Source organism: Chelonia mydas, chromosome 11, assembly GCF_015237465.2.
Source record: "Chelonia mydas isolate rCheMyd1 chromosome 11, rCheMyd1.pri.v2, whole genome shotgun sequence".
Taxonomy (NCBI): domain Eukaryota; kingdom Metazoa; phylum Chordata; order Testudines; family Cheloniidae; genus Chelonia; species Chelonia mydas.
Window position 1 is genome coordinate 58,330,289 of NC_051251.2, and position 27,900 is coordinate 58,358,188.

The 27,900-nt window shown below is 39.1% G+C and overlaps 1 protein-coding gene across 19 annotated transcripts in view; it reads right to left on the minus strand.

The window, feature by feature from the left end:
* FAM126B (family with sequence similarity 126 member B) overlaps nucleotides 1-27,900 on the minus strand; it is a 99,939-nt gene that overhangs the window by 32,619 nt on the left and 39,420 nt on the right. For 18 of the 19 annotated variants that reach the window (XM_043524822.1, XM_043524816.1, XM_043524820.1 and 15 more), the window contains 6 exons: nucleotides 23,357-23,435; nucleotides 22,226-22,327; nucleotides 13,985-14,164; nucleotides 10,844-10,924; nucleotides 7,768-7,883; nucleotides 7,095-7,190 (listed from right to left, as the gene is read on the minus strand). In XM_043524822.1, coding sequence (XP_043380757.1) covers nucleotides 7,095-7,190; nucleotides 7,768-7,883; nucleotides 10,844-10,924; nucleotides 13,985-14,164; nucleotides 22,226-22,327; nucleotides 23,357-23,407 — 626 coding nt within the window. In that variant the 5' untranslated portion in view covers nucleotides 23,408-23,435. Of the gene's footprint in view, nucleotides 1-7,094; nucleotides 7,191-7,767; nucleotides 7,884-10,843; nucleotides 10,925-13,984; nucleotides 14,165-22,225; nucleotides 22,328-23,356; nucleotides 27,599-27,900 lie in introns of those variants that run through there. The other variant, XM_037912926.2, reaches the window with a different exon arrangement.

Consider the following 27,900-nt stretch of genomic DNA (forward strand, 5'->3'; position numbering starts at 1 on the left):
GAGTGGCAACCTTGGCAGCAGTGACCATGAGATGGTCGAGTTCAGGATCCTGACAGAAGGAAGGAAGGAGAGCAGCAGAATACGGACCTGGGACTTCAGAAAAGCAGACTTTGACTCCCTCAGGGAACTGATGGGCAGGATCCCCTGGGAGCCTAATATGAGGGAGAAAGGAGTCCAGGAGAGCTGGCTGTATTTTAAAGAAGCCTTATTGAGGGTGCAGGAACAAACCATCCCAATGTGCAGAAAGAACAGCAAACATGGCAGGCGACTAGCTTGGCTTAATAGGGAAATCTTCTGTAAGCTTAAACACAAAAAGGAATCTTACAAGTGGAAACTTGGACAGATGACTAGGGAGGAGTATAAAAATATTGCTTGCGTATGCAGAGGTGTAATCTGGAAGGCCAAACCACAATTGGAATTGCAGCTAGCAAGGTATGTGATGGGTAACAAGAAGGATTTCTTCAGGTATGTTAGCAACAAGAAGGTCAGGGAAAGTGTGGGACCCTTACTGAATGTGGGAGGCAACTTAGTGACAGATGATGTGGGAAAAGCTGAAGTACTCAATGCTTTTTTTGCCTTGGTCTTCACAGACAAGGTCAGCTCCCAGACTGCTGCACTGGGCAACACAGTATGGGGAGGAGGTGAGCAGCCCTCAGTGGTGAAAGAACAGGTTAAAGACTATTTTGAAAAGCTGGATATGCACAAGTCCGTGGGTCCAGATCTAATACATCCGAGGGTGCTGAGGGAGTTGGCTGATGTAATTGCAGAGCTATTGGCCATTATCTTTGATAACTAGTGGTGATCGGGGGAGGTCGTGGACAATTGGAAAAAGGCAAATATAGTGCTCATTTTTTAAAAAAGGAAGAAGGAGAATCCGGAGAACTATAGAGTGGTCAGCCTCACCTCAGTCCCCGGAAAAATCATGGAGCAGGTCCTCAAAGGAATCCATTTTGACACGCTTGGAGTAGAGGAAGGTGATCAGGAACAGTCAACATGGATTCACCCAGGGCAAGTCATGCCTGACCAACCTGATTTTCTTCTATAATGAGATAACTGGCTCTGTGGATATGGGGATAGCGGTGGACATGACATACCTTGACTTTAGCCAAGCTTTTGATATGGTCTCCCACAGTATTCTTGACAGAAAGTTAAAGAAGTATGGATTGGATGAATGGACTATAAGGTGGATAGAAAGCTGGCTAGATCATCGGACTCAACAGATAGTGATCAACATCTCAATGTCTAGTTGGCAGCTGGTATCAAGCAGAGTGCCCCAGGGATTGTGGATGACACTAAACTGGGGGGGGGGGGGGGGAAGAGGTAGATATGCTGGAAGGAAGAGGCAGATATGCTGGAGGGTAGCGATAGGGTCCAGAGTGACCTAGATAAATTGGAGGATTGGGCCAAAAGAAATCTGATGAGGTTCAACAAGTGCAGAGTTCTGCACTTAGGACGGAAGAATCCCATGCACTGTTACATGCAGGGGAACCAACTAGCTAAGTGGCAGTTCTGCAGAAAAGGACCTGAGCATTACAGTGGACAAGAAACTGGATATGAGTCAATAGCGTGTCCTTGTTGCCAAGAATGCTAACCGCATATTGGGCTGCATTAGTAGGAGCACTGCCAGAAGACCGAGGGAAGTGATTGTTCCCCTTTATTTGGCACTGGTGAGGCCACATCTGAAGTACTGTGTCCAGTTTTGGGCCACTCACTATAGAAAGGATGTGGACAAATTGGAGAGAGTTCAAAGGAGGGCAACGAAAATGATTAGGGGACTGGAACACATGACTTATGAGGAGAGGCTGAAGGAACTGGGCTTATTTAGTCTGCAGAAGAGAAGAGTGAGGGGGGATTTGATAGCAGCCATCAACTACCTGACGCGGGGTTCCAAAGACGATGGAGCTCAGCTGTTCTCAGTGGTGGCAGATGACAGAACAAGGAGCAATGGTCTCAAGTTGCAATGGGGGAGGTCTCAGTTGGATATTAGGAAAAACTATTTCACTAGGAGGATGGTGAAGCACTGGAATGGGTTACCTAGGGAGGTGGTGGAATCTCCATCCTTAGAGGTTTTTAAGACCCGGCTTGACAAAGCCTTGGCTGGGATGAATTATTGCGGCTGGTCCTGTTTTGAGCAGGGTGTTGGACTAGATGACCTCCTGAGGTCTCTTCCAACCCTAATCTTCTATGACCCAGAGAATCTTATATTTGCTGAGGGATGACATCAGTTTTTTCAGGCTGTGTTTGTTGGGAGTGCCATCCTGTGCCAGCCCTGGAAACATCGAAGCTGTAACCTAGCACGTTGGGTCAGAAAGGTACAAGCTGCCATATATCCAAGTAGTTGCAGGCAAGTTTTTGTTGAAGGCTGGGGACTGACTTGAATTTTTGAGCTGAGGTTTGTTCAACCTGTCCATGGGAAGCTAAGCTTTGGCTCACACTTTGTCTAAGGAAGCCTCTATGAATTCTATCCTTTGCACAGGACTCAAAATTAATTTCTTGATGATGAGATACAAACATAGCCTGCGAAACAGGGACAATGATGTCTTGGTGGCAGAGAGAAGCTCTTTGTCAGACTGGCCCTTGAGTAGACACTTGTGAGAAAGGATGAATTGCCACATGATAACAGGTGTCCAATCTCCTAATTCTAATGAAGAAATTTTAGCTGCAAGAGTCACCCATCCTGAATTTTTGTGTTTTCACAAAGCCATTTAAGAGTTTTGTATTTTCACAAAGCCATTTTTAAGAGTCTTAGATCTAGAATTGCTCTCCATACCTCATTCGTTTTTGGGACCAGAAAATACTTGGAGTAAAAACACCTCCCCCTGCATTGAGCTGGAACTGTTTCTATGGCTCCTATACATAGAAGGGAGTTGATTTCCTGTTCTAGCAAGAGCTCATGAGAAGGGTCCCTGAAAAGGGACAGGGAAGAGGGTGGATAGTGGGGAGAGAGGTAAAATGGATGGATTATGTAATTTCCAACACCAGTGTGACGGATGAGATCTGATCCCATGCGGGCTGAAAGTGGGAGAGACTATTTCCAAAGAGGGGAGGAGGGACGGGTACAGATAGAATGGTGTAGCTTGCACGTTGGTAGTGTGGGGTTGTTCCAGACCCTTGATCAATCTGCCAGAACTGTCACTTTGGTGACGATGAAGGCTAAGTGATGGACGCACATGAATGGATGGTCTACGAAACCTTGGCTTCCCTCTGGGCAGCTCAATGGGTCTTTGAAATCCTGAAAATGGCTGAGGACAGGATCTGTGCACCATTTGGAATCTGCTAAGCTTTTGTTTTCTTGCAGGTGTATAAATCCCAAGGGACCATAAAGTGGCCCGGGAATCCTTTAAGAGATGCAAAAATTCATCAGCGGATTCAGCAAAATGTTTTGACCCATCAAAGGAAAGGTTTTTGACGGTGTTTTGGACCTCTCTTGGGAACCCGGAGATCTGGAGCCAGGATGGTCTGTGATCATTGCTGTAGAAATGGAATGAGCAGCAGTCCTAGACGCACACTGCTTAGGCTCATTCGCCGTGGCATCCTGCTTCTACAGCGTGAAGGAGGTTTGCGGTACTGAGGTATATTTGGTACCTTCAGTCTTAGAGAAGCCCAGAGCCCCAGGTCTAGAGTTGGTACCAACAGAGTGTGGAGCCTCAGCGGTACCCAGAGCAGGACATGAGTTCTCCCGTGCAGTCTTAGCCTCTGTCTCCTCAGAGTTTAGGGGTATATTCTGTCACAGTCTCCTGGCCTGGATCCGAGGCCAAATGGAGAGAACGCTCCATCATTAAGAGCTTAAATTTTATCTCTCTTTTCTACCTGACTCTGCTTTTAAAGGGATATGCATCCCCCATCCCCCAAACAGCAGATATGCTGGGAAAGCCTGACACTGACCAGGAAAGCTTCCCAGCAATTGAGGCAGCATTTGAAACTCAGAGACCCTGGCATATCCTGGGATGACAGGGATCTTGGGACAAAAAAAGGTCCCTCGTCCCCCCTGCCTTGGGGAAAGATTATAAACCAGGCCCCTCTACAAAATCAACTAAATATAATACATTAAAGAAAAGGAAAAGAAAATATTAGACTACAGAACAAGCTTTTAATAGCAAAGTGGACACTCTAATGCTCCATCTCAGACCAAGGTGGTTGAGAAGGAATGGAGGACAGTTAACCCGCTTATGTGTTCTCAATGTGGGGCAAAAGGATGTGTAGGATGCATGCACGGGCCAAAAAGACCCACCAAAAATCTCCAAAGACACGTGGAGTGTAAGCACACCGGCAGTAGAGCACCCATCCGGACACTACTCAAAGAAGAAGAAGAACAAGAACTTGAAACTATAGTGAAGAACATAATTATCAGACACATAGATGAACACGATTTGTTGGGGAAGAGTCAACATGGTTTTTGTAAAGGAAAGTCATGCCTCACCAATCTATTAGAATTCTTTGAGGAGATCAACAAGCATCTGGACAAAGATGATCCAGCGGATATAGTGTACTTAGATTTTCAGAAAGCCTTTGACAAGGTCCCTCACCAAAGGCTCTTAAGAAAAGTAAGCTGTCACGGGACAAGAGGGAAGGTCCTCTCCTGGATCAGTAACTGGTTAAGAGCTAGGAAACAAAGGGTAGGAATAAATGGTCAGTTTTCAGAATGGAGAGAGATAAATATTGGTGTCCCTCAGGAGTCTCTACTGGGACCAGTACTGTTCAACATATTCACAAATGATCTGGAAAAAGGGGTAAACAGCGAGATGGCAAAATTTGCAGATGATACAAAACTACTCAAGATAGTTAAGTCCAAAGCAGACTTCCGAGAGTTACAAAGGGATCTCACAAAACTGGTTGACTGGGCAACAAAATGGCAGTAATGGAACATTTGTAAGGTAGCAATTCATACGTTTCATAACAAAAACCTTCTGAGATGTTTTTCAAAGGCAAGTTTGTGTTATTGTGGTACTCTGGGATTTTATAAGACATTTTAGGTTTGTACTTGAACACTGAAATTTGAAGAAATATGGTACATTTCTACATATTAACAAATTCTAAATCAAGGAACGTTAAGAAAACACTTTCACTGATTTATAAGTGGAAAATCAGGCCTGACAAATTTCTGCACATTACTTGCATTGTTGCACAAGATGAAAGAGTGGACATGATTTACCTAAATTTCATAATACACTTTAATAATGCACCACAAAACAGAGTGACTTACAAAGTTAGAAAGAAAGTATGAGAAAGGAGATCACAAAATTGGTTTAAGGACAGGAAACAGAAGGTGCCAATGAAAAGGAGCCATTCAGGATGGGGGTGGGGTGATATAACAATCAGTTTTAGGATCACTTACTTCAAATATGTATACAAGTGACTTTTGTGGTGTAGGGTACAGAATATCATTTCAAAACTAGTTACATACACTGAAAGAAAAAATCAGAAGGCTTAGAGGTAAGCATTATTTATTATTTATACAGAAGTGTACTAGGCACTTTATAGAAGAAGTAAAACTTAGATTCCTGCCACAGATGTCTAAAATCCAGATGATAAATTATGATAAAAGAAGTGGGGGTAGCAAACAAACAGAACGAGGTGGGAAAGGGTGAGCTAAGATAAGAGAACAACAATTTACACAATTACTGATTTGCATACCTTGATAGCCACATGACTATTTTTAGCTCACTTCTTGTAGGCATCAATGCAGAAGCTAGGGGTTTTTTTTGAGGGGGGCAGGGGGAGACAGGGAGAAGGTGGTGCACGGGTGAACAGGAGTTTGGAGGCTCTCCACACATGTGTGAAGTGTATATATAGTAGAACTTGGATGCAGGGAAGCTCGGTTTATGGTGAAACTGAATAAAATTTTCATACTATTTCAAAATGTGCAAATTACAATTCCAGTTACAGGGAACCATTTTCCATAGTGAAATTATTCAGTGTTAAAATTCAGTCCATTGTTATAGGTTTTATTCCACTCTATATCTGAAGAAAGGAAACATTTCAAATGTAAAGAAGTATAGTACACTTGGCCAAACTCAGCCCTGGTATAACTCAACTGAAGGTGACAGAAGTATATCAAGGAAAAACTCCATTCTGTGAGATTCAGGAACAAAGAAATTGTAGAAACAACAACTAAAAAAAAAAAGACTAGAATAGGAACATAAGAACGACCATACTGGGTCAGACCAAAGGTCCATCTAGCCTAGTATCCTGTCTTCCGACAGTGGCCAATGCCAGGTACCCAGAGGGAATCAACAGAACAGGTAATTATCAAATGATCCATCCCCTGTCACCCATTCCCAGCTTCTGACAAGAACCCTTGGTGGGAGTATGTATTGTGTTCTAATAGAGTATAAGCTGATAGAAGGTATTTTGATCCTGCTGTACACTGGGGAAAACAATATCTGTATAGTGTATAATGCTTGTCAGCAATTTACAGGAAATATACTGCTGAAGCTGACAAGGCATAGCAAAAACACAGAGAAAAGGATTCTGCTGCTTCGTGAGTATGTATTATAAAGAAAGTTTAGCCACCTGTGGCCTGTTTGTTTTAGCATAACAAGCTGGCACAAAGGAGATGATGTGGGGGGAAATCACAGATATTTAAGATTCTAGAACAAAAAGAAGGGCTTTATGTCAAAAAGCTGTTTTAAATACTACTCAAGCAAGAGGTCATGGAAAGCATGGGTATAAAGAGTGAGAAATGATGGCACAATTTCTCCAAGTGTGGTGTTGTTATGAAACAAACTGTCAAAATGCTGTTCAAGTCAGTCATCCAAAGCAACTCAAAAGTAAATTCAACTAATATTCAGAAGCAGAGGAAACAGTTGGTACAACTATTTTTGGGTCACTATAAAGAGATGCAGGTTGATTTGCATTTACTGCAGGTCTTGACACACTACAGTTTTTACGATTAATGTTCCACAAAACAAAACCTAGAACTAAAGCAAATGCAATTGATATACAATCAATGCATTGTTTTCGTATGCAATAACAGCATTAAGTTTCTAATTAAATTATGATCTGTAAAGTTACCAGAGGGGAATGAGTAAATCCATTAGCTTCCTTTGCATATTTGTAACTCTAGGAATGTTCCTTAAGCATGAAATCCTCACCTGGAACCCATCCTGCAAAGTGACTGATAGGAGGAGGCAGGCATGTAGACAATAGCAGAGTTGTAGCACAGCATGAGAAAGCCGAGCACCTCAAACCTGAAGACAGACAAGAACATGAGACAAAAGAAAATACATGGATTCAGATTTTTAATAGTCCACCAGAAGAACTTAAACATTGTTAATGGTTCACTCGCAGGACAAGATGGCATCAGAAATACAGTACATCAGCCAGTAACTATCGCTCTTCCATTTTAATTCACTGACTAGAAATAGTCAATCAAGAGACTCAATATTAAATACTTTAAAAAGGCATGAGATGTAACAGATTACTACCCTAATGCCACTGTATTGTATAGACGAATAATGCAACAAGCTATTTTAGAATATATGATTGAAGACAGACATAGTATAGGAAAAGTTTGCATTTCCCATAAACTATTTTAACCTAGTGTCTATGTCTGCCAATCAGCCTTCCAGACTGCTTGGAGACACCACTGGCAGAAATGGATCTGATGGAGAAATTATTTATATCTAATGAATTAGTAACAGACTTACAAGCTCTGAATTGTAAGAGAAGAGCCAGACAGGTAAAGTACTCGCTATATACAGGTCTATCGACCTAACGTTGTTTTATGCTTCAGACTAATGAAATATCTACAACTTGACTACTGACCTGTTCTGTGCAGTGAAGGTTTCTCTCTGAGGATGAAGATCACTATAAACCACCCTGATGAGGTCATGTTGACATAGGGCTCCCTCAGTCAAAGCCATGGATCCAATCGTAGAAGGCTTGGGTGGGAAAGGAATGGGGAAAATAAAAACAGGAAACGCTAGCATAGAAAGGATCCAAAACCCATGAAATTTTATCTAGAAAAAGGTTCTACTTCTCTCTTGCGGTAATCTGTAAAACTGCTACAGATTATTCCTAAAATATTCCAAAGGGACACAGTCACCTTAAACCAATCATACTTGTGTCTGAAATGATTTACATAAGCGCTGCTTGTTTTAATAAAAATTCAGTATACTAGCACTGAAAGATTAGAGAAATAATATTTCATTTTCGTTACCTTCTATATTTTGTGCCTAGTCAGTTTCCCCGTTTCCCATATTGTTTCAGGCAATAATAGGAGAGAAAGCATTAAAAAAATAGGATTGCAAAACCACAGTGCAAAATCCTGTGCAAAATCCTGTGCAAAAACACAGTGACAGGGAAAATCAGGAGGAATACCTGAGGCCACTTTTAACTCACAGTTTAAAATTTCAAGCTGACTATGTCCCCCACAAAATGACAAAAGCAGCAGAATAATTCGGTTTCAACTACATGCAACTAGCATGCACAGATCAACACCCAAGAGCCATACTTTCAACTCAACGCATAGAGCACGAGTCACAAAACACCCACTAATACTAAATACACTGTGGTATATCAAGGCCCTTCATTTTGTTTGGAGAACTTAATGGACATTGATTTGTGGGACTGAGGTATATCTGGTGCCACATGAAAATGGGGAAATAGCGGGGGTATGTGCTATGAAACTTGCCTGACATCAGTAGATGTCCAATTGTTGTCTGTGAAGCATGTGCTAGTGGTCTATAACAAGCTGGCTGGTCATATGAAGTATGCTGCAGCCAGCCCCTATACAGGGATGGGGTCTGTGTGCCAACCCACTTAGTCAACGTGGTCTCTGTCAGTCAATGGTGCATGTTGTCGATGAGTTCAACTAACCAGACCTCATGGTGGCCTTAGGCCCCTTCATTCTGTGATGGGGCCTAAGCTACTGTCGGGTGACTCAGCAAGCACTGCAAATGCTAGAAGATGAAGGGTTATATGGTACTGGCTCTCTCTTGTTTCCAGTTGTTGAACTGTATTAACACACTTTCAATCATCACTTTTCCATGTTAGAAATTACTGTCATTGCCTTAGGGATACTATGGATTGCAAATGGGACGAAAGGTTGTTTCCCAAGATGGCAAATAGAAGGAGCACATAGTTCACAAGCAATTCCTCTAATACAGGGTTTCTCAAACTTCACTGCATCGTGACCCCCTTCGGACAACAAAAATTACTACATGACCCCAGGCAGGGGGACCGAAACCTGAGCCCCACTGCCCCGGGCATAGGGGCCAAACCTAAAGTCTGAGCCCCGACACCCAGGGGAGGGAGGGGACGAAGCCAAAGCTTGAGGGCTTCAGCCTTGGGTAGGGAGGCTGTAACCTGAGTCTTGCCACCCAGGGCTGAAGCCCTCAGGTTTTGGCTTCAGCCCTGGGTGGTGGGGCTCTGAATTCGGCTTTAGCCCCAGGCCCCAGAAAGTCTAATGTCAGCCCTGGCGACCCCATTAAAACAGGGTTGCGACCCACTTTGGGGTCCTGACCCACAGTTTTGAGAACTGCTGCTCTGGTAAGAAGGGGTCCAGTGTTTAGAAAAAATTTGAGAACTTCTGCCCTACACAGTTCCAGATGCAACAACACACCTCAATACTGACCTGCAACATCTTTTATTTAAATCCTGGATGTCTCATGTGAAAATCAAAACCTATGTTCATTTACAGTGGTTCTGTGATGTGGCTACACATCTGCTAGGGACTAGACTGAAACCACAAATTCACTTTTACATTCGTCTATGCAGGATTTAAACCCAGTTTTCAGAAGCAGAAGCCCAGTGCAGTAATACATTGCACCTTTCACCTCACACGTTAGTAATTTACACAATGAAAGATGTAATACCGCTGAAACTTTTGATTGTTATTCAGATATATTTTAGACTGCAAAGAGCTATGAATTAGAAGAGGACTGTGTCCATTTTTACACATAAGGGGAAGACTGGAAGGAAATAACTTACAACTGTTTTATGTCCTTGACATAGCTATTTACTAAGAAATGTTTGACTCTACCTCCAACCCTGAAGAACAGCCACTATTGGCAAAAAACCCTAGAGTGGAATCCTATTCGTATTCAGGTCCCTGGAAGTTTTGCTACTGACTTCAGTGGGACCAAGATTTCACTAGTAATATCTTAGTAAGACACATTTAATATAAAAAGAGAGCCAAATAAATGAAAATCCACTTGAAACTAATTCTAAGGAAAATGCTATTAAATAAGGGCTAATACATGCACATTGTGTGCTGCAGGCCACTACAAATCAGCTCATGAGTCACAGTATGGGATCAAAGTTCCTCAGTTTCTACTTTCCTCCACATTCCCAAAGCTCCCACCACAATGCAGCATTTATGGAACATGTTTAGTGCTCCCTGCTCATCAACTACAGTACAGAAAATTCAACTGGTAATCTTGCTGGAGACAAAGGTATGGTAGCACTAAAACACAGGAACAAGCTGGAGTTGGGCAAACAAGGATTTTTAAACAGATAAATAGTACATACAGCAGAACAATGTAGTTTAATTTTTGGATCATTTTGTTCCAGTATTTGATAAGGCAGAACCAAGCTTTAAATATGCTAACAGCATCCAAGCAGTAGACATGTGAAAGGATGGGAATCTGTAAATCAATGAAAAACTGAAAACAAAGAACAAAACATAACATATCAGATGGAAGTATTTCATTATTCCCTTCAGGACTTACCTTCCCCATCTTCTGTTACTTCTATTGGATTAAATTACACTGTTGCAAGAATTTACCCTTGAAAGTTCAATGAAGGAAGATGCATACAGAATGTTTATCTCTAGCATTGAATGGATCCAATTTTAGTTATTGGACCCAGTTCCAATTTACCACCACAGTTGCACTCTTACCTCATGGTATATTGAGGGCTTAGATAAAGAAGGGATGGTGAAAGATAAAACTTTGTTGTTCCCATCTTTGTCAGCAATTTCCTACAGCAGAGAAAGAGACATGAGGGAACTGGTTTTTGGACTCTTGTGATTATACCACACAGACATAAAAACATAAATCATAAAATAAGGCCCCGATCTTGCAAACTGATTCATCTGCACAGGCCTTTAGTGGTACTGTGCACAGGCATAAAGTCAATTGGACTGCCTCCATTATAGTAGATTGCTTTGCAAAATCAGGGTTTAAGAAAATTCTCAGAAGAGTATTTGTTCTTTTTGTGACCACGGCTTTCTCAGACCTTTAAGAAAGAATTAAAAGATTTTTCTAGCCCCATCTCTAATTTATAATCATAGAATTACATAGTGAAACAAGACTGATGCTGAAGGGCCAAAGGAATATATATGTATTACTGCAGATGAGTCATTTGCTAGCAATTGGTAATGTCTCTTGATAAACCCATCAAAGGGAAAAGATGAAAACATGGGGACTGATTTCTGCAAGTACTGTGGCAAAGCAGTAAAGGATATATAGATATTTTGAATACAGCTTTCACATCAATAAAAGTTGGATTTGCCTATGGTGTGCTTGTGTTATAGCATAACATTTATGATTTATTAGAAGTAATCCTATAAAAATATGCCAGAGTCAGCAAATCCCATCTTTTCACGTTCTACAATAAAATTTCTCACACACAGAGTATGAGTCACTCTAGTTTCAGTGACAATCAGCTGAAGGCCATGTATCACTTTCACTTAGCTTCAAGGAACAGTGTGGAAACTAGAGTTGGCTCCATTGATAAAGCTGCTGTCTGTCTAGATCGGGGCAGGCAAACTTTTTGGCCTGAGGGCCACATCGGGTTTCCAAAATTGTATGGAGGGCCAGTTAGGGGAGGCTGTCTCCCCGCAAACAGCCAGGCGTGGCCCTGCCCCCACCTCCTATCCAACCCCCGCCCTGGCTTCTCACTCCCTGACGGCTCCCAGGGACTCCTACCCCATCCACCACCCCCTGCTCCCTGTCCCCTGACCACGCCCGGACCCCCCACCCCTGACTGCTCCCTGCCGCCCCATCCAACCCCCCTCTCATTCCTGACTTGCCCCCTGGGACCCCTGCCCCATCCGGGGGGCAAGTCAGGATGTGGCCCGCGGGCTGTAGTTTGCCCACCTCTGGTCTAGATTTAATTAGTTTCTCAAGCACTTTTTCACTCTAAAAACCAAAACAGTAAAAAAGATAAGGAAGGATTTTTCTTTAACTTAAATCTGAGAATTTTTCACAGAGAAGATATCAGAAATATTACCCTCTAGCTCAGTGGTTCTCAACCTGCGGCCCAATTAGCACCCAGCTGTGTGCTAAAGAGTGGCAGGGGCTTGCAGCAGGGTCCAGGGTCGGGGTCACTGCCTAGCCCCTGCGGCAGGGTCTGGGGTCGAGGCTGCCGCCCGGCCCTACACAGAAGGGGTCAGGGTCGGCGGTGGGGTCGGGTTGGGGTTGCCACCTGGCCCTGCACAATGGGGTCCAGCTTCATGGTCAGGTCTGCTGCTTGGGCCCCACACAGCAGGGTCCAGGGCTGGGGTCAGGGCTGCCACCCGGCCTCACTCAGCAAGGTCTGGGGTTGAGGCTGCTGGCCTGCCCCGCATGACAGGGGTCACAGTTTGCAGCAGGGTAGGGACTGTCGCCCGGCCCCACACAACAGAGTCCAGCCATTGGGGCTCTGCTCCTGGCCCCACTCTGTGGAGGGGTCTATGGGCTGGGGCACTGGGCATAGTAGTGGTGGGGGAGGATTTGGGAGGTGCTGTGGTTCTCAGCCTGCAGCTCAGGTAACTCATTGTGGCCCACAATGATTAACAGGTTGAGAATCACTGCTCTAGGTTCTTATTGACATCTGCAGGGGGGTGCCAAGATACTTATATCTGCAGCTAGAGAAAAGTGTTGAGTCACTCCCCATTTCACAAGGGCTTCCTTCCATTTCAGTTTGGAGAGAATGTAGCAGTATTAGCTGCTGTGCTTATGCAGCCGACATGAGATCCAGAAGGACCAGCTAAAGTGCCCTGATGAACGCTGAAGCCAATGACAAATACTTACAACCTACTTCAGCCCAGCAGATAAAAGTCAAAAGCTAGTACCAGATTCTGATATTGCTTACACCAGCATAAATCCAGAGTAACTTGACTTTATTGGAGTCAGTGTGGATTTACAAATGTCACTGAGATCAGAATTTGGCTCCATGTCTCACTTTCCAGGTATATGAACATAAAGCGCTCTATACTAACTCTAACACACTGCTTAAAAAAAAACTTGTTATAAAGGAACAGAGAAGGAAAATATTTTAGGACAATTTATGCTTTAAAGCGATGTAAAATTGAAATTCTCATTACAAGAAAGGGCACAGCCTAACAATATTGATAATTTACCAGCCATGGCATATTGGCATAAAAATTAAGAATATAAATTTGTATGAGATACATAATTTAATGTCCCTGACAGAATACTATTTTTGATTGCCTGAAATCATCCCTAAGTTTTTGACAGCCAAATTTTGGAGTCTACAGTGAACAACATTTATTATGATGATGATTTTTTTTTTTATAGTCCCAGCCAAAAGATATTTCCCACCCATGCACAACTTGTGACTGAATGTTACTTTAGCTTCAATACTTCACCTTAAAAGGTCATTCTGAGTAACTAAATAGGAGAAGCCCAATATGGAAAGACTGAATAAGCATATTGTTCAGTCCAGGCTATCAGCAAATTTCAACTCTTTAGATATTTATACAGACTTACTAAATTCTTCTAACAAGCACAGTATACAGGGCAACAAAAAAATCTTAATTAAAAAATTAAATTAACATTAACCATAATATGTTTAGTGCTGCGCTGAGGCAGTAAATCTGATTTACAAGCTACCAAAGATGCTTCTAAAAACATGTTTTTTCTGAACACTCATTAAGTTATGCTTTCCTCTGGGTTAAACATACTTAAATGTAACTGCATTAATTCATTAGCATTTTTCATATTCTGCTCTGTTGATATTCCGTGCCTTACTTTATGTCTATTGCTCGCAGATTATCTTAAAGTTCTTCACACCCATCCCTCCTTATCTCACTTACCAAATTGTAAATCCCAAGAAGCAGTGCTTCAATGCAACCGTTACTCTGTCTGTCCCTGCTGGCTGTAAGACGCAGATAAACCCAGATCAATTCTGGCAGGAACTGCAGCGTGAACCTCTTGAGTCGAACTTCAGAACTACGGTAGAGTTCAAAGAGCTGGTGGCAGACAGGTTCCAGGAGCTATAGAAAGAGACAAAACAGCTCAAACGCCAATAATCTTGTGTACTAAAAAAATGCACAAATAAAACCACCACAACTGGCAAAACTGGCATCGTTGTTGGCAACCTTAGAGATGCCAGATATTGAATGGGCATGGAGACTAAGTTACCCACTCCCTGCTAAACATTGTCTTCAAGAATGGGACTGAGGTACATTGGTGAGGATTGTGATGAAGTTCGCACTACCATGGCCCTTAATGTACCTGATCTGTGGCAGAGTTTCATTTTCAAATTGTCAATATGACACCTTTTTATAAGCACCAAATTCATTTACCAGTGAGATATCTGAGCTGTGCAGACCATAAAGTATGTTCATGTTGCAACCCCAATGCTTTAGAAAAATCTCAGGTGTGGAAAAAGAAATACTTACTAGTGAAATAAGTCTATATCCAGTATAAGGGTAGAGAGTGAATTAACCCTTTACCTTAGATTTTTGTTTGTTTGTTTACAAACAAGAAGGGGGGGCATTTTTGGTCAGTGGTGGGCAAACTCATTTTTTAACACTCTTGATTGAATTTGGTTCCCCTCAAACTGGAAGGCTTACTAGCACTAACTAGAGCTAGATTAAATGCAAGTAGCCAAGATTCCCCAAGGCCCTTATCAATTCAACTCAGTATGGACCCACAAAAACCCGTGCGTTCCAATAGCCAATTGTGCCAAACTGGCAGTTCTGTGATGTGCACAAAATGGTGAATAATTCCTTTTCACTTGTAACCTAAATTAAGATTTGAACCCAAGTCTCCAACTTGCAGAGACCCAATGAAAGCACATATATCTTAACTTTGTTTCCTGGTGAACAGACGTACCATATGTGTCTGGGAAATGTGCTCAACTCACAGTGCAGAAAACAAACAAACAAAACCTACAGGCTTCATCTAAACCCCAACTAAAGTCAATGGCCAGATTCCCAACAGGATTTGGTGCAGGTCTTAGGTCAGTATCTACAAGCCACTCAAAAGTTTTGAAAGTGACGGAAACTTTTTATCCAGTGACAGAAATCTGAGGCACACAGATGATAAACAGATGAAGGCAACAGACACGACACACTACTTGACCAGACTAAGGTCACATAGCAAGTTATTGGAAGAATCTAAGCACAGAGCCCAGACTCTCCTAACTCAAAGTCCCCTTTTCTAATCAGAAAGCACTCCTCATTATCTCTTACTTGTATTTCTTCAGGACAGGGAGAAACACAAGTGTCTTTACATCAAATCATATTATCACTTTTTGTATGACATGAAAAACCCATGTCTTACCAACTTCAGAAAACTTATTTTATTTCTCTCTCATTATAAGTGCTTAGTTTGAACATACAACAAATTTGCATGGAAGTAAACCTCTGTATTGCTATGTAAATATATATTCATATACACATGCACAGATTTAAATACCTTTACGCAACTAAAAATCTCAGTGACACTAAAAATTAATTCAATACAACCTAGGCCATTAGTGTCTTAAGAGTAACTGCTACATTTTTTCCAACAGAAAGGTGAGGTTAATCATTAGTTTCATTTTTAGCATACAGTACAGTATGGATGGTAAACGTACCATTTCTTAAACCATTAGTTGATTACATAAACTGTGACATCACATCCATTTAGAACATCAGTCAGAACCCTTATTATGCAAGGATCTGATACAAGCACCTTGTGTAACAAAGTTTCTGGCTGACAGCTTAGTCACACTGAAAAGACTTTTTATAACTAAAGCAAGAGACTAAACAAAGGGTGGGGAAGACTGTGCAGCAGGAAAAGGTTAGTAGAAAAAAATCTTGTATTTTGAAATAAAATACAGGGATTTAACAATAAATGTAAGAAATATAAGCAAGAAAGCAGAGCACCTCAAGACTCTCCTATTTAACTTGGGATTTTCATGGCATCACAAGCCAGTCAAACCATCAGATCCCCTTGATGGAAAAACAGCCTTGTTCAACATGGTTGAATATCCAGTTATTCTATTTAGCATATTTACTATAATACTTAGCACATATAGTACATTACATGTTCAAAGTGCTGCACAAATATTAAATATGAATCCTGTTTTAATTAATATTTACTTAATGCAAACTCCTATCCACAAGAAACACTAACACCACCATCTGTTACAGTAAATGCAAAAATCTGCAGGGCAGGGACTGTTCTCTTTATTTATCTTGTCAAATGCCTACCATATTTTCAGATGCTCAAAAAATAAAACAGTAAATAATAAAGATAAATATTGTAGAGATCGCCTTTATTGGTTCTCTTTTTAAAAATAACATAACAGGAGGCTTCTTCAGAAAAAAACTCCCCAAAAATAGATCCCAGAGAGATTAAAGTATATGGGCACATATTCAGGGGATGAGAGGTATGCAAATGCCAAAAGAAACTAGATATAAACACTGCTATAAACAGTATTTCTATTATGTTATAGGTTGTTTTCTATTTGAAATCTGATTGAGCCTGAACCAAGTCCCATTCAAAGTAATGGAAAAAATCCCACTGATTATAACAGAAGTCATATGTGCCCAGGCAGAGAAGTGACCGGTTGAAATGCATCTTCCATTATCAACTTTTTAGTTTTGTTTCAGGTTGAAGTTTTTACATGCTTGGTCTCATTCCAGAGGCTAGATACTGTGGGAAGATTCAGCAAAATCCACTCAATTGTGTTCCGCATATATAAATAAACAACATTTTGAAAATCCTTCAATTCCTACACGTTGCAGTCAGAAATTTTGTGCACACAAAACTTAACAATGGCTGAACAATCTAGTTCAAACTGGGCTTCATTTTGTAAATCTCTTGTAAGTAGTTGTTATAGCATTATTAGTGTGCTTTATAGACCAATATGAAGACATGGTCATTGCGATGAAGTACTTGAAACCTAGATGATTGTAAAGTTATGAGAATGAGAAAAATCAACCTGCAGCAGGATTTTCAATTATTTTTCTTTGACTGATCTATAGCTTACAATACAGGGGGAATGGCAGAACAAACATCTCTCTTTGTGCCTTAGCTAGTCTGCTTCCCACAGAGTCTGCAATGAGATGATTAGAGTCTATGGGCTTGTCTTCACTACCCGGGTAAGGTGACCTAAGTTACGCTACTCCACCTGTGTGAATAATGTCGCTTAGGTTGACTTACCCCGGTGTCTTCACTGAGCTGCATTGACGGGAGATGCTCTCCAGTCAATTTATCTTAATCTTCTCGGGGCGCTGGAATACCAGGGTCAACCGGAGAGCGCTCTGCTATCGATTTAGCAGGTCTTCACTAGACCCGCTAAATCGACACCCACTGCATGGATTGCAGCAGCCTCGATCTCAGTAATGAAGACAAGCCCGCAGAGTAAAAAAGTTCAAAAGAAATGGGTAAGATGGGGAAGTGGAACATTTGGAAGAAGTATTTAGAGAGGATATCTGACTGGATACCAGGAGACCTCAGTCCAAGGCTGATAGGTTCCAGAGGCAACAAGCCAAAGAGTTCCAAATTATGGAATTTATAAGTTCTATTTACAAGAGTTATTTTTATCTTTTTTTAAATTAAATATTCCATGTCCTGCCTGCCACCCAAATTAAAAAAAGGTTGCAAAATCACTCAGTCAAGAAATGCACAGTTAAGGCTATACCAAACCAATAACCATCCTCTTTTCCTCATGACTTAACAAAAGGACTTTTATATCTACATAAAAGTCAGCTAACACAACACATACCGTAATACAAAATGGAATTTCTTATACAAACTACAGTAAGTTACATAACAGTGCAGTTTTCATATCTTGGTTTTAATTTTTTACATCTCAGAGCAGTGTACAACACAAACCACGTTTTAAGGAAGTTTATTCATTTTGTAGATCTCACTGACTCTTAACAATCAGGACAAGTCTTAAAGCTGCATATGCATGACTGCATGTACTATACAAGATAAGGTTACATAAGAAATTCCAGTATTATATCATGATAGAATGAATGACCTTATTTTAAGGCATAAGCATAAATGGGGAAAGTTAAAAGAAATCAGTTAATGTCTGTAAAGCACTTTGAACACGGGAAAGCACTGGATACATGCTTTTTTTAAAAAAAAAAATTAAAGATTGAGCTTTCAATGTTAACTCTGGATGTCTTGGTCTGAGTATATGATTTCTCAAGTTCAACACTGCATTAATGTTACTTTTTGCATTGAGTAGATATGGATTTCAGTTAATTTACTTGGCCTTGCCCCTGCTCCATACCCATCAAACAAAAAAAAAAATTGTGAACTGTCAATGAACAAATTGTACTTTTAAAAAGTAAGGAAAATATCAAGTGTACCATTTACACATTATTCGATTAAATAAGCCACTTCTGAGCACTCTTTGCTCTCTTTATTTAAATACTTTATTTGAATACTGCCCTTCTCAATATTTTCACTATATTAAGACCCATGAGGGAATTTAATACTTTTGCAAAATTAAACTAACTTTACTTGACATTAATTTCTCAGGATAACTGTTGTCCCTGGAGAGCAAGCATTTTGAGCATGATGAACAGCTGCTGATAAAACACACACCTCTGAAGGACAATACTGTTGTATTTGTTAACCTATTATGGAGCCAGCAGTCTTCGAGAGATTTGTTTTTAAAGCAAATTATGATGGTAGATTGTTTCAGATAATTTTAAACAATGGTGCAGCCATGATGAGGCTCGAGTTATGGTAAAAATGTATATACCCCTCTTCATGAGGAAATACATTCCCTAATTCCTTGTACCAGATTTTTACTACTCATATGGCAGAATAATAGAAGTCTACAAGCAAAAAAATTATCCTCTTGCTAACATAGAATCCTACAGTCCTATGAAGATCCTACCTCCTAGAACTAGGTATCAGTGCAGCACTGAACATTGTAAAAGAGCCTATTGTGTTGTTATATTTCCCTTATGTAGAATAAGTTTGGAAGAAATATGCTAAGGAGAGTCTTGCCACCTTGAAAATCAAGATTTTAGCTGACATTTTTGGAGCAGATTCTGATCTCAGATGCATGTTATGCACTAGCATGTATTCCTAAATACCTGGGCAGAAGCCATAGCAGTGGATTTAGGTTTTTTTAAAATTTATTTTAGGGCTGTCGATTAACCGCCATTAACTCAAAAAAATTAATCGCAATTAAAAAAATTAATCGCGATGAATCAGTTTTAATCGCACTGTTAAACAACAGAATACCAATTGAAATAAATAATAGTTTTGGATGTTTTTCTACATTTTCAAATATTTTGATTTCAATTACAACACAGAATACAAAGTGTACAGTGCTCACTTTATATTACAAATATTTGCACTGTAAAAATGACAAACAAAATAAATAGTATTTTCAATTCACCTCATACAACTACTGTAGTGCAATCTCTTTATCGTGAAAGTGCAACTTACAAATGTAGATTTTTTTTTTTAACGTAACTGCACTCCATAATAAAACAATGTAAAACTTTAGAGCCTGCAAGTCCACTCAATCCTATTTCTTGTTCAGCCAATCGCTAAGAGAAACAAGTTTGTTTACATTTACGGGAGATAATGCTGCCCGCTTCTTATTTATGTCACCTGAGTGTGAGAACATGCGTTCGCATGGCACTTTTGTAGCTGGCACTGCAAGGTATTTACGTGCCAGATATACTAAACATTCATATGCCTCTTCATGCTCCAACCACCATTCCAGAGGACATGCTTCCATGCTGATGATGCTTGTTAAAAAAAAAAAGTGTTATTTAAATTTGTGACTGTACTCCTTGGAGGAGAATTGTATGTCTCCTGCTCCATGGCTTTACCCGCATTCTGCCATATATTTTGTGTTATGATAGTCTCAGATGATGACCCAGCATATGTTGTTTGATTTAAGAACACTTTCAGTGCAGATCTGACAAACACAAAGAAGGTTCCAATATCAGATTTCTAATGATAGCTATGGCACCCGACCCAAGGTTTAAGAATCTGAAGTGCCTTCCAAAATCTGAGAGGGACGAGGTGTGGAGCATGCTTTCAGAAGTTTTAAAAGAGCAACACACTGATGCAGAAACTACAGAACCTGAACCACCAAACAAGAAAAATCAACCTTCTGCAGGTGGCATCTGACTCAGTTGATGAAAGTGAACATGCGTAGGTCCACACTGCTTTGGATTGTTATCGAGCAGAACCTGTCATCAGCATGGACGCACGTCCTCTGGAATGGTGGCTGAAGCATGAAAGGACATGAATCTTTAGCGCATCTGGCACATAAATAACTTGTGACGCCGGCTACAACAGCACCATGCAAATGCCTGGTCTCACTTTCAGGTGACACTGTAAACAAGAAGCGGGCAGCATTATTTCCTGCAAGTGTAAAAAAACGTGTTTGTCTTAGCGATTGGCTGAACAAGAAGTAGAACTGGACTTGTAGTCTCTAACGTTTTACATTGTTTTATTTTTGAATGCAGGGGTTTTTTTTGTACTTTCATGATAAAGAGATTGCACTACAGTATTTGTATTAGGTGAATTGAAAAATAGTATTTCTTTTGTTTTTTACAGTGCAAATATTTGTGATCAAAAATAAATATGAAGTGAGCACTGTATACTTTGTATTCTGTGTTGTAACTGAAATCAATATATTTGAAAATGTAGAAAACATCCAAAAATATTTAAATAAACGGTATTCTATTGTTTAATTGTGATTCATTTTTTTAACCACTTGACAGCCCTAATTTACTTAGATATGAGTCAATTTTCAATAATACAACATTAGAGTCAGACCCTTAAAATGGATTCTCCTTTTGAAGTTTTGGTTCTTGATAACTTTTACTCAGTGCAATCAGATGCTTTTTTTCTAAAAAGTGTAAGGGAAAACCGGTGAAACATTCAGAGATACAGACGGCAAGACAGAAAGGGACAGCAGAGGCAATAGTACGGTTACAATTTACAACAGTTTCAAGATGAATTCCAAGCCTCCCAGTCTGAGAGGAAAAAAGAGAGGTCAGTATATAAGCTTTTAGTCCTACGGGAAAAGCAAAGCAGCATTTTAAAATCAAGCTGCTTGTTAGAAAGGATTACCTGAACTTCTTCAAACTCAATCCAGTAAACAGCACAGGCACTCTTGGAGGCTGTATCTGAGAAGATAAGAAGCTACTTTCCTGTGTATTCCTCACATTTTAATTTAAAAGCACACGAGACGAGAGATGATAAATCCTTCCTGACTCTTTTGATGCATGCTCTATAGAAGTGTAAGTTAGGGTGACCAGATAGCAAGGGTGAAAAATCAGGACGGGGGTGAGGGGTAATAGACACCTATATAAGACAAAGCCCCAAATATCGGGACTGTCCCTATAAAATCGGGACATCTGGTCACACGGCATAAAGTGGCAAGCTTGTGTAATTTGTTCAGAGTTTAGATTCATCCATAAGACTTTCCAGTAGTTCTTTCTCATCCTCTCCCCAGTATTCTATGAAATGGAAAGCTTAATTCTATGTTAATTGTCCAAGTCATGAGCCAGATTCATAGGTATGTTTTTACTGTATATATTTAAAATTTGATTCTTATTCCACTCTCAGTTACACCAGCATAAATCAAGAGTAATTCCATGGAAAACAATGGAATTACACAAATATAACAGTAGTGTAAATGAAAGGAAAATCAGGCCTATTCATAATTTCATACTGGGGTAGGACATCTATTCCATTCTCCTCGAAATAATAAATTATGAGTGAACAAACTAATTTGGCTTGAAGAATTTTATTTTAAAGAGTACTTTGTCTCAGCTATGGCTAACTGGCTTCCAAAAAGCAGCTCACACTGAGTTGCAACCTAAAACTTGTTATGTCACAATGACCAGCCAAACCCAGGAGCAGTGTTCAATATACTTTTGAGAGCAACTGGTTTGCCTTCTAACAGAAAGAAATATTCAGCAACTGTCAAAAATGAGGAAGAGAAAAAGGAGCAAAACAGAGAAAGAATATTCTCCCTGCATCAATCCCAGGTTAGAACAGCAACAGACAGTTCTTAATTACTATGATTTATTTAGAAAAAGAAAAAGGGAGTCTCCTACCTCATTATTTGGGTCCTGAATAACCTTATAAAGGGCTGGCACCAGTGATTTTTTCCGGTGCAATGTTGATGCATAACTGGAGATTTGATTTTCAGGTAATGCCTAAAGAGAGAGATATAGACAGCAGTTACTATAATGAGTAGTTAATATGTAAGCTTTCATATATTGATAGACATCTATGAACATGTTAAATCCAGTTCTGATTACATTAAACACAGCAACAACAATCCCTGAGCTTCAGTCAAGAATAATTCACAACTTAGTACACTAGTAAAGGTGGAATTCTGTCCTTTCAGTACTGATTAAAGCAAGCAAGCTATCCATAAACCTGACAATGCTGGGACCCAATCCTGCATGGTGCTGAATGCTATGAATATTCATCAACTTGTGTGGTAGTTGAGGACATTCAGCAACTTCCAGGACTAGGTCACTATACAGCTCTAGGCCGCTGCGTATTAAAATTATTTGCCACAAACCCGCTTCTCTCTTTCCCTGTTCAACCAGGAACTTTTCCAAACCCTATATAAATTTAAACTTTTTTTTTTAAATTTAGGATAAAGCCTCAGATTATTAAAAGTGAAAGTATTTTAAAAATCCAATTTACTTGTCTCTATGTGCTGTTTTATTTTATATTTCTCTCAGCTCAATAAAGGAAGTTTAGGTTTGGTTTACAGTCAAGACACTTTCACTTCCTTAGTGATGTAAAGCATGGATTTCATCAAAGGAGGGTATATTTTTTTAAAAACTATTTTCACTGGAGTTTTTTAAATTGTGGAAACACTTCTATTAATCTTAGATTTTATAAAAAGTTGGTTAAGTTTTTAAATTTTGTGATCAAGTTGACAGTATCCCTTTAAATTCTATCAGCTTGATTTACAGTGTGATGTGCTTTGAAGTGACATCTGCGTAGCATGCTATATGCTCTGTACTATTATAATAAATATTTGTATTCCAAATTGTGCTTTTTATATTAATACCTTTATATAGACATCTACACATTGTGCAGTAGAACAGATACAAAAGATTAAAAATCAAAATAAGCTTTTACCCTTTAAATGTTTAATCATTAGCATTCTTAACATTATATGCCATTAAACAACATTATAATGGTCATACACCTACTCAGCTGACCTTGAATTCTGATAGCCATTCTTCCACCACACCACGTTCTGATCCCAGCATTTTCTTACAGTTTATTCTCCTTTCTTACCTTTCGGAACAAGAAAGAGAAGCTCAAAAGGTAGAATGCACTTCTGGCAACAAAGCATAGTTCTGTAAAACCCTGTTCTAAAGGGGAAGACAGTTCCAATATCTGATGGTTTTATTTAACATCAAACATTACCAGATGTTGTAGTTCTGAAAATTAGTCCCGTTTTATAATGATTTTTTTAAAAACTGTTCTCTTGATCCTCCTAGACATAAAGCTACAGTACTTCAGCAGGTCAGAGAGACTCAGTGCCTCAGGCCAAATTGCACATTATCTAAGACAAACACAGCATCCATCCCTGTGCTCTTACCAAATATAGTACAAAGAAAAGACAACTGGAACAACTGAAGAGCATCATGGAATAAAGCCATGTGACAGGTTGTAATGACAACTCTGGATATGGCACAAAGCAAACACAATTTCATAAAAATTAATATAATATCTTGGAAGTCATGATGGCAGTATATTTTATTTCTTAAAGCTGTTCTGGAGGAATTGTGAAGTTTCTCTTTCAAGCTGAAACACTGAAGATCTATTTTAGCAGTAAGCTGTATTTTTCAGAAAGCTAAACATACAAAGCATACATATTAGTTTTATTAAAACCAAACAATTACTATTATTACTTTCCGACCATATAACAGTTTTATTCTAGCATCTAGAGTTCAGACAAAAAGAGTTCTCAAGCCAAAACCACGGAGTTTTATTGTGTCCGCTACTTGCATACTATTTTGAAATAAACACCCTAGTCTTATTAGCTGTCTCTATTTAAGTACAATATTTAAGTTGCAGCTGTTTTCTTAAATTAATGTAAGGTTTAGTTATGTAGTGTGGATTTCTGATGTATTTAAGCATCTAAATATTCACATTAAATGGATTCTTTTTTTTTCTTTTTTTTCTTTTTTTTAAATAAAGGGCCCAGAACTGAGCCAGTACATTATATGAACTTTAAACTACCCAAATACAATGTTTAACACAATAGAGGGTGCATTAAATAAACACATCATTTCATAAGCACCAAGATCAATCCTTCATTGGCAGAGGGCTGGACACGATGACCTAATACATTCTTTCCCTCTCCAATTTCTATCATTACTTTCTTTTTATTATAGTTTCAGCACACAAACATTTAATCAGAGCTATGCTAAGCATATTCACTAAGCTACTGTTACATTTAGAAATTGTTGTGATGTGTCAGCTGCAATATTCTGACCCACAGTCTTGCATTCAGGTCCAAAACCACCATTACTAATTTGCCTTTTCACAGGAAGACAAGTGTTGCTGCTAAACAGAAATAAAACAGACAATAGGAAAATGTATATAGTATATACTAATAGATATGAAAATAGAATGTCACAGAACAAAATATTGTGAAACTATCCATTACTTTAACACCTTCACCACAAGAAGAGATCTCTCTCTTAGAAATACAGGAAAATAGGAAATCTGGCCAGTATAAAGCCCAGTGCACAACTATATTTCTGTAAGGCTATATAGCAATAGCTTGCAGTCTTCATAAGAGAATCTGTATAGTAAAAATATACAGTAATAATGTATTCAAGTTCAGATGAACTGCAATATAGTTTAGAAGTGCTTTTTTTTAATATATTATGGAAATTCTTGCTGGAAAAATCCCAAAGATTGCTAATGAATAGATTTCTCAATAAATCATAACCTATCGGAAACATATTGCTCATGCCATCATAGCTTCAAAGGGAAATTATAATTAAAACAAGGATGAACAACAAAAATTCATGGTTAACAAAACTTTTGCAAACCTCACTCGCTAACTTATTTCTTTTTCACTTGTAAAGGTATAAAAGCAGTTAGATACAGGAAGTCACACAAAAAGGTAGAGACAGTCATAACATTTTCCAAAATAGCTAGTATGTATAAACTCCTTAGAGTTCTTGGTAGTCCATTTTAGATTTGCACAGAACAGGAGATTAAAGGAAAAATGTTTCACTTGAGCTTATTAATAAATGGGAGTAAACAACTAAAATTAATCTAATTAAATTAGATTTAAAATAGACTTTGCCATGTCATTTGGAAAAGGCCCTAACAATAAACGATAAACTATTCTTCCAAATATTCGTATTGAGACTTGACTTTTTTTCTCTCCCCCTTCATTTAAATTTTAAATACCCCATTTAAATATTTATTTACAGGTATTTCAAACTATGTTTTCACCAGGGATATCTGACACAGGCTCAGACAATTAATGTTTCTGTTATGACTTAAAGAATTTAAATCAACACCAGTACAAAAAATTATAGAGGAATCTGCTGCCAGTTATGGAATCCAACCTCTCTTTCCCTGTTCCACTGTTTTGCCCTACTCCATTTAGCAAGTTGATGTTTCTATTTCTTATCAAATACAAGTCAAAATGGCTATGCCGTCAGCACCAAATATCATGGTAACATTCATACAGTTCTGAGAGTAAGACTTGTTAGCTGATTTGAACTCCCTCTGCCACTTCGCTTTAAAGAACCAAAATACTACATGACTCTCCAATACTTAACAGCTAACACTGTTTTAAAATTTGTAAGTGAAGGAGTCGAGGATTTAATATAAACCCCTTTCTTCCTGCCTCCTCCTCCCCTATAAACTCCCAACCACCAAATGAGGTTGCCTCAAAACAAATCATGGGATTTAACCATAAAATAATACATTTGGGGTTCTATTTATTTGCCTTCTGATTTTTCAGCATTTAGAATTCAGGTTTTCAAGCTTTGCTCTGCAACCATAAGGGCTAGTAATTTATATATCAAAACTGAGATTCTCCTGTAAGGAAATGACTCCATGAACTGGAATTTTTGGAAAAACACCAAATATTGAGAGAAATTGGCCCTTTAAGGAACAATGCATTCAATCTAGTGAATATGGGAAATTTAAGTATAGGATTTTGTTGTTTATTTTACTTTTAGAAATAACCAATTACAGTACATTGTGTCAGATCAGGGCAGCAGGAGTCTCAAAATCTCCAGTTTGAATTCAATATAGGTTAGTAGTGATCCAAAGTAATTACTGTCTCAAAATAGTTTAGTAGTATAAGTGAAATGAATGGGTGTTTTGAAACCAGTCTCTAGGGAATGTCTATATCACAGAAACCACCACCATAAGTTGGACCCTTGTTGACAGACGCAGTAGATAGGTCAAGGATTGCATTGACATGGAGACACAACTACCCTCATGTTTAGAACAGTCAATTTACACTAACTTGTAGTTACATTGACTGAAAGATTGAACTCACTCCTGGCTAAGCTGTACCAGATGTATGAAAATAAATAAATAAAACAAAACAAAAATTATATCAGTTTCCAGTGCTGTCAATAGGCACTTTTTAGGAGCTCTTTTTTTTTATGATATTGATATTTTAATGGAGCACAGTGGGATGATGTAGAGACTTTGATCAATTTTGTTACTAAAATACCCACAAAACATGCACAACGATGCTAGCAGGGATTTTTACAAATTGGAACAGTCCCTAAACAGAGCTTCCAACAGATGCATTAAGCCAAATTAACATGCTACCATAAAAATTTCATTCTGAAAAACAACCTGATGAGCAATTAAATTAATTTTTATTATACAGCTCTCTGTTAAAAAAATACTCTTAAGGCAGCAGGTCTGTTCAAGACAGCTACTACAAATGTAGCTGACCAGATGCTTTTAAAATATTATTATTGATAATATTTAGCCTGGCTACCATGCCTTTTATCTGATAATCTCAACGTATTTTACTATTAACTAATTCAGACTCAACATTCCTGTGAGGCAGCCGAGATTTATATAGGAAGGCATGGAAATGCTCTGATAATCTAGGCAGATAAATTACTACACCTACACAGAAAACCAGCTACGTGGGAGATAAAAAGAGATGGTTATCAGTTCACAGCAACAAAATGAAAGAGTTTAGGGCAGGAAATTATGAAGAATCTCTTTTCTAACTAAAATTATTGAGAAAATGTAGACAGGAAGAATGCTGAATTTATTCAGGTCACCATGTTTAAAATACTTACACTCTTATTAAAAAAAAAAAAAATACCAAGGGGGTTTTGAAGTGTGGCTTGCTCCCTTTTGATGTGTTTATAAATTCAAGAGATTCGTGAGCAATAACTTTTTTTTTTTTTTAAAGCTTTTATTAAATTTCACTTTTTCCCCTAGGTGGCCCAACTTCCTGGCTGCACCTCCATGGTGTAGCGGCTAGATCCTGCTTGCCAGGCAGAGTATGGGGCTGAAAGTGCTGAAAAAGAGCAGCAACAGCTGGAACAAATTTGCCACTTGCTGTCCAAGAGAACAATCCAGACGCTGGCACAGTCAGTGAGCCACCAGTGGGAGGAGAGGTGCAGGGAACCTTTGTGGAAAAGGAAAAAAGTGTTGGGGGCTGCTGCAGGAGCTAATAGTCACCCTATTTGTATTTGGGAAAGGAAGGAAGAGAGATGAGATGCATGAATAAAGCACTGAGATC